At 43.1% G+C, this 14,469-nt stretch overlaps 3 protein-coding genes and 1 pseudogene across 4 annotated transcripts; all 4 read right to left on the bottom strand.

Moving 5' to 3' along the window:
- Positions 1–2,275: 2,275 nt before the first annotated feature.
- LOC308164655 (kelch-like protein 7) lies at positions 2,276–3,380 on the bottom strand (annotated as a pseudogene). The gene is made up of 2 exons: positions 2,953–3,380; positions 2,276–2,454 (listed from the first exon to the last, which is right to left on the bottom strand). The product of its transcript is annotated as a kelch-like protein 7 (transcript).
- Positions 3,381–5,415: 2,035 nt separating this feature from the next.
- On the bottom strand, positions 5,416–5,808 carry LOC308164654 (kelch-like protein 7; the record flags this gene model as incomplete). The annotated part of the gene is made up of 1 exon (XM_080550729.1): positions 5,416–5,808. The coding sequence occupies one exon, from the start codon at positions 5,806–5,808 to the stop codon at positions 5,416–5,418; it is 393 nt and encodes a 130-aa protein (XP_080406855.1).
- A 1,907-nt stretch (positions 5,809–7,715) lies between these two features.
- LOC308164653 (kelch-like protein 7) lies at positions 7,716–8,108 on the bottom strand (the record flags this gene model as incomplete). The annotated part of the gene is made up of 1 exon (XM_080550728.1): positions 7,716–8,108. One exon carries the CDS (start codon positions 8,106–8,108, stop codon positions 7,716–7,718), a length of 393 nt encoding a protein of 130 aa, XP_080406854.1.
- A 1,874-nt stretch (positions 8,109–9,982) lies between these two features.
- Positions 9,983–10,375, bottom strand: LOC308164652 (kelch-like protein 7; the record flags this gene model as incomplete). Its single annotated transcript, XM_080550727.1, has 1 exon — positions 9,983–10,375. The coding sequence occupies one exon, from the start codon at positions 10,373–10,375 to the stop codon at positions 9,983–9,985; it is 393 nt and encodes a 130-aa protein (XP_080406853.1).
- Positions 10,376–14,469: the final 4,094 nt, after the last annotated feature.

Genomic DNA, 14,469 nt, shown 5'->3' with positions numbered 1-14,469 from the left:
AAGAGCAGGTGCACCTCCGTCATTGGATTAGAGAACGCTTCCAACAGCCTCCTGAACCTTGGTTGTTTCTCATCTGTGAATAAAAAATCACAGGTTGTGTAGACTAAGTTTACATTTCAGTCTCTTGTAAAAATCTTGCATTCGTATCTTTGAAAAATTAGACCTACTTGATGACTTGAAGTAGCTGGTCAGTGGCCCATACTGCCGCAGAACACGAGTCAAACACTTCTCCAGGCTCAACCATCGGATGGAAATGTGCTGGAGTATTTCCATGTACTCACTTCCATAGAACTCACAAAATTCTATGACAAAAATGTTACCTCTTAATTTCCATCTAATCAAAATGTTCTGCATTTAATTTGTACTATATTGTGACTGGGACTGGTTAAAGTGCATACCTGTCAGGTAACCTTTCCGATTGGTGCTACCTCTAAACCAGTATCCCACATCCACTGTCAGATCCTCTGGATCAAATCCAGATACCTGCAATACATGATGAATCACATTACATTTTGGTCATATATTCATTACAGCACAACAAACCATTTTACTTGGCATTAGGTTAACAGATAGGTAATTGAAAGCATACATGGTTATACTCGCCTCTAAGAACGCCAGCCCAGCTTTGTGGACAGTGTTGTGGACGATGTGACAGGGGCACCCATGAACATAGATGTTGCCATTTTCATTGCGAATTCTGGAGGCAATGGAATTTCGGACTCCTGTATTGACCGGTGCATTGTCAACGGACAAACTCACACAGTTTCCCCATGGTATGGCGTGTTTCTCCATGACCTCGTTCATCTTTTGGTAGATGACTTCAGCCGTGCCACAGCTACGGCCGCTGGTGGTGCACATATCCAAAAACCGATGGACAACTTTTCTAGTGTCATCGTCGTATACCCGCACAGTGAGTGGGTTCATCTTCTCTCGTCCTGCAATGATAAGGTACATGTCGATCAGATTAAAGCTACACGTCAAACTAGTTTGGTGAATTACAATATCTACAAAATGGGTGCTGGAAAGTATGGAAAATATAAATATAGGCTGTCAAAAGTAATACCTGTGTCGTTTGACCCATCCGTGATCAATGTGAAAGGATTTTCCCTCATCTTCATGACCAACTCCTTTATAAAATGTGGTGCCACTGCCTTATTTATAATGCACGATGTTTTTGTGCGGGCACACTTATACTTCTGTGCAGTGGGGGAATCTTTAAAACAATCTTTCAGCAATGGGCCAAAATGGTCTGCCACTGCAAATGGCACATTGTGTTCAACCATCGTCACTGCCACCTTTACTTCAGCTCTCCTTGTCTGCAACAGAAAAGGGTTAATTTAAGAGCTAAATCATGTTAAACAACCCGCCAGTAAAGCCCAGCCCATACACTATATACAGTATATATATATCTTTTTTTTACTTCTTGTAGCTTACCTTGGCTTCTTGTGTTGTCATGCCACCAACAGAGGCTGGGGCATAAAACGGTGCAATACTACTTGCTGCCTGTAGTGCCTTTTCTTTGGCCTGATGCCTGTTGCCTTGTATATGTCTGTTGACATCTGTGACCCCTTGATGGGCACAGGAGTGCTCCTGCTTGCACATACAGCACCAATAGTGGGAGCTGGTAGTGCCTGCGGTAATGAATGGCCATTTCGTTGTCCACTCACTTTTGAAACTAGACCTATAGGTGGCTGCTCCATTATAAGTTCTCTGATTTGTTCTAGTTTGCTTCTCCTCCGCCTTCTTCTCCACTGCCTCCTCCACTTCCTCCTCCACTTCCTCCTCCACTGCCTCCTCCACTGCCTCCTCCACTGCCTCCTCCACTGCCTCCTCCACTGCCTCCTCCACTTCCTCCTCCACTGCCTCCTCCATTGCCTCCTCCACTATCTCCTGACTTTCCTCTGTCTCCTCTGACCTGGCAACCTTTTTGGAAGGGGGCTGACCCTTCGCTGCCCACATTGAAAGCAGGTCTGCCTGCTTACTGCTCCCTGCTTTCTGCTTCGATGACATCTTTAAACAGACAAGATGTAAAAGAAAGACAAAAACAGAAATGAGTCTTGAGGGTTCCCTGCCTTTTGGCCACGCAGGTACTTCGAGACGGGGGACCACTATGATGCCCCCGAACCCCCTCACTGTAACCCCTCGACCCTCCCACTCTCCAGCTCCATTCACGTGCTTGATTTTGGCCCACGTGTGTGTGTGTATGTATGTAAGTGTAAGTGTGTGTGTGTGTGTGTGTGTGTGTGTGTGTGTGTGTGTAGAGTCCATGACCATCTCAGGAGGCGTTGGTGATGGGTTTGTATTTCTTGAGGCGGGTCCATTGTCCCGTTGAGTAGTTAATTTCGAACACGGTGTCCACCAGCATGGTGGTGCTGCCCGTCCCGTCCGCTTTGGGAAGGACCTCTGTGTGTTCGCTCAGCTTGATCTGGATGATGCTTCTTTGATGATGTGTTCCTTCACAACAAACAGCATACATTGCAGTAGCTCGTTCTGGACAATTTTTGAAGTTCCCTTGAATACAGTGGCATTCTCAAGGTGTTCTTTCAACACTCCATCAAGGGAGGCCACAAAATTCACCAACCCACGGAATATTCCTGGATTAGCTGAGGTCTCACTCATCATGTCCACGTAAAGCCAACTCAAAGGCTCCACAAAATGTCACACAGTCTATAATTCTGGATAGGATGTGTCGATTTTTTCTCACCTCTTCGTTGTGCCTTCTAATGCCAATTCTGTAGCCTTCGTCGAGCTGTTCAGCAATGCTAAGCCTACCCAAAAAACTTAGCCTCATGCTATTTTCAATATGGCTGCGGCTACTCTGATGCCGTTTGCATTTATCTGAAAGATGTTTTAGGTCTACCGTGTGTGGCCGCGTGGAGGCCCTGCAGGAGTCTTGGCGGTGTAGAGCTTAGGTAGTGGTTATAGAGCTGAGGCTGACAGAGCAGGTCTTACCCAGACAGTTGGTGGCGTCGATCTGTTCTTTGAGGAACTCCACGCACATCTTCTTGACGGGCTCTATCTGGTACTGGTTGGCTGCGTCCAACAGGGACTGGACGTTACCGCTGTTTACTGAGATCCGTGCTGTGTAGATGAACTCCACCAGCAGCTCAATGATCTCTGGCTCAGCACTCTTCAGCTCCACCTCATGAGAGGTCGACTCCAGCATACTGGTGGTAAACATGAGGCTGAAGAAGTGGCTGGCTGCAGCGAGCACCACTCTGTGAGCAGGGAAATGTCTCCCCTGCACCACCAGAGACATCACACAGGGTTCCCTGTTTCCTGAGGTTGTTCATGACTCCCATGATGCTGGACAGCTGCCTGTTCTCTTCCTTGGCAGCAAACTTCCTCTCGCTCTTCTCCTGGGCCGGAGGAGTCGCCATGCTACAAACACTAAGCCTGTTAAACTACCAACCTAACCCTCACTCATATACTCACTCATATACTCACTCATATACTCCCTCATATACTCACTCATATACTCCCTCATATACTCCCTCATATACTCCCTCATATACTCCCTCATATACTCCCTCATATACTCCCTCATATACTCCCTCATATACTCCCTCATATACTCCCTCATATACTCCCTCATATACTCACTCATATACTCACTTATATACTCCCTCATATACTCCCTCATATACTCCCTCATATACTCCCTCATATACTCCCTCATATACTCACTCATATATAGGGCTGGGTTAAAAAAATCGATTTCCCGATTCTGAATCGATCTTCATTAAAATGAGCGATTATCGATTCATAAATCCCGAGATCGATCTTTCTTTTTTTTTTGCTTGCAGCTTCAACCCGCAACGAGATCTCGTGGCCAGATCTCGCGCTACAGGAATTTATCATATCTCACGCAACGTGAGGTCTCAACACTAAAATCTAAAAACATGGCGATGGCAGGGACACTCAAGTCACCACCAGGCTTAAAGTCAGATGTCTGGGTGCATTTTGGATTTAAAAAATGTGACGTTAGAGATGAGCTGGACAAAAGCAAAGTCATATGTAAATAAAAAGTACATTCATGTAACTGCTTTGGAGTCAATTCATTGATATGTTTAACAATGCTACATGTTATAGGGTTCCTTGAACCATTTATAGCATTAGTTCGGAGAATCTCTTTCATATTCAAGCAAAAAATGTATATTGTAACTAGATCGAATCAGAATCGAATCGAATCGAATCGTGAATCGAATCGAATTGGGAGCTGTGAATCGGAATCGAATCGTTTTGGGAAATCAGTGGCGATACCCAGCCCTACTCATATACTCCCTCATATACTCACTCATATACTCCCTCATATACTCCCTCATATACTCCCTCATATACTCCCTCATATACTCCCTCATATACTCCCTTATATACTCCCTCATATACTCACTCATATACTCCCTCATATACTCACTTATATACTCCCTCATATACTCCCTTATATACTCCCTCATATACTCCCTTATATACTCCCTCATATACTCACTTATATACTCCCTCATATACTCACTTATATACTCCCTTATATACTCCCTCATATACTCCCTTATATACTCCCTCATATACTCACTCATATACTCACTCATATACTCCCTCATATACTCACTTATATACTCCCTCATATACTCACTTATATACTCCCTCATATACTCCCTTATATACTCCCTCATATACTCCCTCATATACTCCCTCATATACTCCCTCATATACTCCCTCATATACTCACTTATATACTCCCTCATATACTCCCTCATATACTCCCTCATATACTCCCTCATATACTCCCTCATATACTCCCTCATATACTCCCTCATATACTCCCTCATATACTCCCTTATATACTCACTCATATACTCACTCATATACTCCCTCATATACTCCCTCATATACTCACTCATATACTCCCTCATATACTCCCTCATATACTCCCTCATATACTCCCTCATATACTCCCTCATATACTCCCTCATATACTCCCTCATATACTCCCTCATATACTCACTTATATACTCACTCATATACTCACTTATATGCACCACTCGGTGTCGTTTCTTCACGAACATCTTCATCCTCACCCGGAGGAGGAGGTGGCTCTGGGGAACAGGTCGCCATCGTCTGAACTTTGTTTGATAATGATCTATTATAGTTACTAGTGATATAACTGTGTGAGATGGAGCTACTCGCAAACACCGAGTCTGTCTGACGCTAAACGGCAGTTGGGGAAAAAATTCGAACGAACTCCGGTTCTGTCTCGCGAGATCATGGAAGCGGAAGGTTTTGAAAATTGAAGCGTGAGACTGAATACTGCTACGTCCATAATGATAATAATAATAATAATAATAATAATAATAATGATTATTTATTTCTTCTTAGATTGTTGTTGGGATGTAGAGGTAAGCTGATGTGGTAGTGCTACAAGCACATCTTCTTGACGGGCTCTATCTGGTACTGGTTGGCTGCGTCCAACAGGGACTGGACGTTACTGCTGTTTACTGAGATCCGTGCTGTGTAGATGAACTCCACCAGCAGCTCAATGATCTCTGGCTCAGCACTCTTCAGCTCCACCTCATGAGAGGTCGACTCCAGCATACTGGTGGTAAACATGAGGCTGAAGAAGTGGCTGGCTGCAGCGAGCACCACTCTGTGAGCAGGGAAGTGTCTCCCCTGCACCACCAGAGACACATCACACAGGGTTCCCTGTTTCCTGAGGTTGTTCATGACTCCCATGATGCTGGACAGCTGCCTGTTCTCTTCCTTGGCAGCAAACTTCCTCTCGCTCTTCTCCTGGGCCGGAGGAGTCGCCATGCTACAAACACTAAGCCTGTTAAACTACCAACCTAACCTAACCCCCAGTATCAACTGGGTTTGTTTGGGCTTAGCAGTTAGCTTAGCTATCCAGAGCTCTGGCCCTGACTTACTAAACAAAGGGGTGTCCAGATCGCAACTAATGGCTACTTACTGTAGCCTACAAACAAGCTCGTACAGACTCAACGTTTGTTCTCCCTGTCAATGTAGACACAATGGTCAGCATCATTTTGCACAAACCCATTTTCTGTAAGATGATCATGCAATAACTTGTTCCAGTTACGCCCGGATTGCTTTAAACCATACAATGACTTGTTGAGTTTGCACACTAAGTGTTCTCCTGTTTTTGATTTTTCCTCAAAACCTTTGGGCTGTTCCATATATACCTCACAATCAATCGGTGCATGGAGGTAAGCAGTTTTCACATCCATTTGGTGTAGGATAAGATCCTCCTGTACAGCCACCTGCATCAATGTTCGTACAGAAGTCATATTGGCTGTCGGTGAAAAAGTTTCCTTGTAATCAATTCCTTCCACTTGACCATAGCCTTTTGCTACATATCTGGCTTTAAAAGTCTCAGACCCATCTGGGCTTTCTTTTACTGCATATACCCAACGTCCTCCCACTGCTTTCTTGCCCTTTGGTAGTGTGGTCAGACTGAAAGTCTCATTCTCTGTTAAAGAGTTCATCTCCTCCTTCATTGCATCAGCCCATATTTTTGATTTCTTAGAGCCCACAGCCTCCATGTATGTTTTGGGTACTGTTGTGTTCATGCGCAGGGTTGTGGGGGAGGTGTCACCAGTATCACATTGGCTGGGGCAGGGTGGTCGTGTTCCGGTCAATGTCAGTGGTTGTTATCAGGTTGGGGTTAACCTGTGTTTCCTCCTCTGGTCTGCTCTGGTTCCTCACCCGGCTGTCCCGCCGAGAGAACACTGCAGAGCTGACATGTTTGGTACACATCATATTATTATCTACTAATAGGCTATTTACCTTGTTCATAGTTTATGAAGCTCTGAGTGCACATGGTTGTTGTGGTTGTGTTCATAGCAGTTTTGGTTGGGGAGCTGTGAGTGGTTAGGCTTTCCGTCCAAAGACGTGTGGTCAGACCCGCCACTGGTGTTCTGGTGTTCTGAGTGGTCACACGCTATTTATGTCGATTTATGTCTCGTTCTTTTAAAAAAAAGTATTATTATCTTAGGACTGTGTTGATTGTTAGCACGGCTTGCATTTAAATTCGTATGTTCACTCGCGCGACAAACCGCCAAGTGAACTACGGCATCATTACTTGGACACACATGTGTTTTAGGCAAATGGCAAGAAAACAATAAATATACTCATATACTCATATACTCCCTCATATACTCCCTCATATACTCCCTCATATACTCCCTCATATACTCCCTCATATACTCCCTCATATACTCCCTCATATACTCCCTCATATACTCCCTCATATACTCCCTCATATACTCACTTATATACTCCCTCATATACTCCCTCATATACTCCCTCATATACTCACTTATATGCACCACTCGGTGTCGTTTCTTCACAAACATCTTCATCCTCACCCGGAGGAGGAGGTGGCTCTGGGGAACAGGTCGCCATCGTCTGAACTTTGTTTGATAATTATCTATTATAGTTACTAGTGATATAACTGTGTGAGATGGAGCTACTCGCAAACACCGAGTCTGTCTGACGCTAAACGGCAGTTGGTGAAAAATTCGAACGAACTCCGGTTCTGTCTCGCGAGATCATGGAAGCGGAAGGTTTTGAAAATTGAAGCGTGAGACTGAATACTGCTACGTCCATAATGATAATAATAATAATAATAATAATAATAATAATGATTATTTATTTCTTCTTAGATTGTTGTTGGGATGTAGAGGTAAGCTGATGTGGTAGTGCTACAAGCACACCTTCTTGACGGGCTCTATCTGGTACTGGTTGGCTGCGTCCAACAGGGACTGGACGTTACTGCTGTTTACTGAGATCCGTGCTGTGTAGATGAACTCCACCAGCAGCTCAATGATCTCTGGCTCAGCACTCTTCAGCTCCACCTCATGAGAGGTCGACTCCAGCATACTGGTGGTAAACATGAGGCTGAAGAAGTGGCTGGCTGCAGCGAGCACCACTCTGTGAGCAGGGAAATGTCTCCCCTGCACCACCAGAGACACATCACACAGGGTTCCCTGTTTCCTGAGGTTGTTCATGACTCCCATGATGCTGGACAGCTGCCTGTTCTCTTCCTTGGCAGCAAACTTCCTCTCGCTCTTCTCCTGGGCCGGAGGAGTCGCCATGCTACAAACACTAAGCCTGTTAAACTACCAACCTAACCCTCACTCATATACTCACTCATATACTCACTCATATACTCCCTCATATACTCACTCATATACTCCCTCATATACTCCCTCATATACTCCCTCATATACTCACTCATATACTCCCTCATATACTCCCTCATATACTCCCTCATATACTCCCTCATATACTCCCTCATATACTCACTCATATACTCACTTATATACTCCCTCATATACTCCCTCATATACTCCCTCATATACTCCCTCATATACTCCCTCATATACTCACTCATATATAGGGCTGGGTTAAAAAAATCGATTTCCCGATTCTGAATCGATCTTCATTAAAATGAGCGATTATCGATTCATAAATCCCGAGATCGATCTTTCTTTTTTTTTTGCTTGCAGCTTCAACCCGCAACGAGATCTCGTGGCCAGATCTCGCGCTACAGGAATTTATCATATCTCACGCAACGTGAGGTCTCAACACTAAAATCTAAAAACATGGCGATGGCAGGGACACTCAAGTCACCACCAGGCTTAAAGTCAGATGTCTGGGTGCATTTTGGATTTAAAAAATGTGACGTTAGAGATGAGCTGGACAAAAGCAAAGTCATATGTAAATAAAAAGTACATTCATGTAACTGCTTTGGAGTCAATTCATTGATATGTTTAACAATGCTACATGTTATAGGGTTCCTTGAACCATTTATAGCATTAGTTCGGAGAATCTCTTTCATATTCAAGCAAAAAATGTATATTGTAACTAGATCGAATCAGAATCGAATCGAATCGTGAATCGAATCGAATTGGGAGCTGTGAATCGGAATCGAATCGTTTTGGGAAATCAGTGGCGATACCCAGCCCTACTCATATACTCCCTCATATACTCACTCATATACTCCCTCATATACTCCCTCATATACTCCCTCATATACTCCCTCATATACTCCCTTATATACTCCCTCATATACTCACTCATATACTCCCTCATATACTCACTTATATACTCCCTCATATACTCCCTTATATACTCCCTCATATACTCCCTTATATACTCCCTCATATACTCACTTATATACTCCCTCATATACTCACTTATATACTCCCTTATATACTCACTCATATACTCACTTATATACTCCCTTATATACTCCCTCATATACTCCCTCATATACTCCCTCATATACTCCCTCATATACTCCCTCATATACTCCCTCATATACTCCCTCATATACTCACTTATATACTCCCTCATATACTCACTTATATACTCCCTCATATACTCCCTCATATACTCCCTCATATACTCCCTCATATACTCCCTCATATACTCCCTCATATACTCCCTTATATACTCACTCATATACTCACTCATATACTCCCTCATATACTCCCTCATATACTCCCTCATATACTCACTTATATACTCCCTCATATACTCCCTCATATACTCACTTATATACTCCCTCATATACTCACTTATATGCACCACTCGGTGTCGTTTCTTCACGAACATCTTCATCCTCACCCGGAGGAGGAGGTGGCTCTGGGGAACAGGTCGCCATCGTCTGAACTTTGTTTGATAATGATCTATTATAGTTACTAGTGATATAACTGTGTGAGATGGAGCTACTCGCAAACACCGAGTCTGTCTGACGCTAAACGGCAGTTGGTGAAAAAATTCGAACGAACTCCGGTTCTGTCTCGCGAGATCATGGAAGCGGAAGGTTTTGAAAATTGAAGCGTGAGACTGAATACTGCTACGTCCATAATGATAATAATAATAATAATAATAATAATAATAATGATTATTTATTTCTTCTTAGATTGTTGTTGGGATGTAGAGGTAAGCTGATGTGGTAGTGCTACAAGCACATCTTCTTGACGGGCTCTATCTGGTACTGGTTGGCTGCGTCCAACAGGGACTGGACGTTACTGCTGTTTACTGAGATCCGTGCTGTGTAGATGAACTCCACCAGCAGCTCAATGATCTCTGGCTCAGCACTCTTCAGCTCCACCTCATGAGAGGTCGACTCCAGCATACTGGTGGTAAACATGAGGCTGAAGAAGTGGCTGGCTGCAGCGAGCACCACTCTGTGAGCAGGGAAATGTCTCCCCTGCACCACCAGAGACACATCACACAGGGTTCCCTGTTTCCTGAGGTTGTTCATGACTCCCATGATGCTGGACAGCTGCCTGTTCTCTTCCTTGGCAGCAAACTTCCTCTCGCTCTTCTCCTGGGCCGGAGGAGTCGCCATGCTACAAACACTAAGCCTGTTAAACTACCAACCTAACCTAACCCCCAGTACCAACTGGGTTTGTTTGGGCTTAGCAGTTAGCTTAGCTATCCAGAGCTCTGGCCCTGACTTACTAAACAAAGGGGTGTCCAGATCGCAACTAATGGCTACTTACTGTAGCCTACAAACAAGCTCGTACAGACTCAACGTTTGTTCTCCCTGTCAATGTAGACACAATGGTCAGCATCATTTTGCACAAACCCATTTTCTGTAAGATGATCATGCAATAACTTGTTCCAGTTACGCCCGGATTGCTTTAAACCATACAATGACTTGTTGAGTTTGCACACTAAGTGTTCTCCTGTTTTTGATTTTTCCTCAAAACCTTTGGGCTGTTCCATATATACCTCACAATCAATCGGTGCATGGAGGTAAGCAGTTTTCACATCCATTTGGTGTAGGATAAGATCCTCCTGTACAGCCACCTGCATCAATGTTCGTACAGAAGTCATATTGGCTGTCGGTGAAAAAGTTTCCTTGTAATCAATTCCTTCCACTTGACCATAGCCTTTTGCTACATATCTGGCTTTAAAAGTCTCAGACCCATCTGGGCTTTCTTTTACTGCATATACCCAACGTCCTCACACTGCTTTCTTGCCCTTTGGTAGTGTGGTCAGACTGAAAGTCTCGGACAAAATACTGCATAACAATACACACTTTTAAAGGGCATATTATTTGGTCAACATGGAAAATATGATTGAGAATTTGAAAATATTAGTTAGTTTGGTTGGTTGGATGGATGGATAGAATGTTGAATGTCCTCTCCTGATATCTAACCATTGGATTATTTTCTAGCCTTCAATCGTGCTATGATAGTTTGCTATCTTTAACTGATTTTAACTGATTTTGACCCACAAAAACTTGAATATTTCATAAACCATTCACCAAAACCTTCCACAAAGCAATAGCAACAAACTATGCAAACAAAACCAAAACTAAACCGGTCACATGTCGAAGTGTCCTCGGGCAAGACACTGAACCCCAAATTGCTCCCAATGAGCGGGCCATTGGTGTGTGATTGGGTGAATGAGAGGCTATTGTAAAGCGCTTTGGAATAAGGCACTTAATAAATCAGTCCATTTACAATAGTGTTGCTTGCTACAGCAAGCACACCAAATAAACAAACCCAACCTCCTCTTGGCAGAATCTATCTCTTCTATACCCCAAACAGAAAGAGAAACCTAGTTCGTTCAGTAAAGCTTTTTGTTCAATTAATACTACAAACTTTTCATTCTCTGTTAAAGAGTTCATCTCCTCCTTCATTGCATCAGCCCATATTTTTGATTTCTTAGAGCCCACAGCCTCCATGTATGTTTTGGGTACTGTTGTGTTCATGCGCAGGGTTGTGGGGGAGGTGTCACCAGTATCACATTGGCTGGGGCAGGGTGGTCGTGTTCCGGTCAATGTCAGTGGTTGTTATCAGGTTGGGGTTAACCTGTGTTTCCTCCTCTGGTCTGCTCTGGTTCCTCACCCGGCTGTCCCGCCGAGAGAACACCGCAGAGCTGACATGTTTGGTACACATCATATTATTATCTACTAATAGGCTATTTACCTTGTTCATAGTTTATGAAGCTCTGAGTGCACATGGTTGTTGTGGTTGTGTTCATAGCAGTTTTGGTTGGGGAGCTGTGAGTGGTTAGGCTTTCCGTCCAAAGACGTGTGGTCAGACCCGCCACTGGTGTTCTGAGTGGTCACAGCACGGATAGTGGTGTTGGCTCTGACACTGGCCATGGTCGTGGGGCTGTGTGGTGTTGTGGTCACAGTCCAGAGAACGGTTGCAGTCGAGGCTGGTACACACACACACACACACACACACATCCTGGCACTCTAGTGAGACTCCCAAACCTGCCCCTACATCAATAGCTACCCACTCCTCCAGCTCAGAGTTACTACTACCCTGCATTTTTATTACTTTTCATTTAGATCTTCTGTGCCAGTGTCCCTCCTGGCTGATGGTGAAATAATCTACATTTTCACTTTCATCATTACACTCAGCCTTACACTGATACTCTTTTAAATATTCTGGGGCGTTCCTTAATCTAGTGGGATAGCGCTGTGCACTCTCTCCCTGTTCTCTTTGGGTACTATCTGTCTGGGTCTGACTAGCCTCAACAGTCACCTCACTATAGGACTGTAGACCCACATTAGGCTCTCCCCGACTCTGATTTACAATTTTTGTCTCTGCTGGTGTTGTGGGAATAATTTCTACATAACTGTCAACATCTATGTTATGATTGAGATTGAGATTGTTTATTTGAGGTAAGCCCCTTGAGAAGAATCTTCTCATTTTCGAGGGGGTCCTCACATGACGATACAAACATAATCGCAACACATAACAAATAACAATACAAAGCACCTACACACACACTCACACACACAGCCCGTCATCACTCCACAACCCACCACTACAACCCAACCGCAATATATACAAGCAACAGTCAGATACATACATAATATAATTATCCGAAGACATCAGCAAGTAATCGAAATTGGCAACAACAGAAAGCACATTTAAGGAAAATACAGATACGAACAACCTGAAAACTAGCCGGTCCAAACCCCCCACATAATTAATAGCATAAGCAGGGCTTTTTTAAATAGGAAAGTAAAGATGATTTAAAGGATTGAAAGGATGTGATGGACCTTAAAGGGGAAGGGAGATTGTTCCAGTCACTAGGGGCCTTGTAGGCAAATGAATTACGACCTAATTTTTTTCGGTATCTGGGAACACAGAAAAAGAGGTTTTGATGTTGTCTGAGTGGATAGGGAGAACTACGGGGGACCAAGTAAACTTTTAAATACATGGGATATTTAAAGTAAATACATTTATAAATAAATTGTAACCAATGGGCTTGCCTTCTGTCTTCAAGTGAAAACCAGTTGAGTGAATCATACATTAGACAGTGGTGTGTAAAATAATGACATCTGAGAACAAAACGACAGAGGGAGTTGAACAAGACATTTAGGGGACGAAGACAGGTCTCAGAGGTACCCTGGTACACAATATCAGCATAATCAATAATTGGTAAAATAAGCTGAGAAACTAATCTTTTCCTGATTTCAAAAGTAAAGCAATCAATAGAACGATATAAAGAACCAAGGCAACCATAGGCTTTTTTAACAAGATTATCAATGTGTGGCTTGAAACAGAGTTCAGGGTCAACCCAGAGACCAAGATATTTAAATAATTTAGCATTTTCTAGGGGTGAACCATCATCATAAACAATATTTAAATCTAAGAGGTGGGGACGCCGATAATGTGCACCAAACACCATACAACAGGATTTGTTCATATTCAGAACAAGGTTATTATTAAAGAACCAGTTCTGAACAGATGCAAAATCTGATTGCAAGGAGCTTTGAATTTGTGTTAGATCTCTGTGAGAAGTATAGATAACCGTATCGTCTGCATAAAGATGAATATCAGAGTTAGAACAAGACTTAGGGAGATCATTAATAAATATAGAAAAGAGGAGTGGTCCCAGAGTAGAACCCTGAGGAATACCCTTGTCCACAATTAAGTAATCGGACTGAGAACCCTGTAAAGAAACATATTGACGGCGATTATGCAAATATGCATTAAACCAAAAAAGAGCCTTCTGAGAAAAACCAATGGAGTACAACTTATCAAGAAGAAGATAATGATCAATCAAATCAAAAGCTTTAGATAGATCGATGAAGATGGCACCAGTCAGTTGGTCTTTGTCACAGGATGAGAAAACATCACTAGTAAACTTGAGGAGAGCAGAAGTAGTTGAGAAGTTGGGTCTAAACCCAGATTGAAATGGTGAAAGAATATCAAATAAATTAAGGTAGTGAGACAGTTGATTGTAAATCAGTTTCTCAAAAACTTTTGCAGTGAAACAAATAATTGAAATTGGGCGATAATTATTCATGTCAGTTACATTTCCGTTCTTGAAAATAGGGGTAACACGGGCACATTTCCACATTGAGGGAATTGAGCAGGTAGAAATTGACAAATTAAATAAATCTGCAAGAGGATACATTAACACATGTGCTGCTAGTTTAACAAATGTATCTTCAATACCGTCTGG

Source organism: Nansenia antarctica, assembly GCF_963989245.1.
Source record: "Nansenia antarctica genome assembly, contig: SUPER_8_unloc_1, whole genome shotgun sequence".
Taxonomy (NCBI): Eukaryota; Metazoa; Chordata; class Actinopteri; order Argentiniformes; family Microstomatidae; genus Nansenia; species Nansenia antarctica.
The sequence above is the reverse complement of the archived record's forward strand: the minus strand, read 5'-3'. Positions and strand labels throughout refer to the sequence as shown.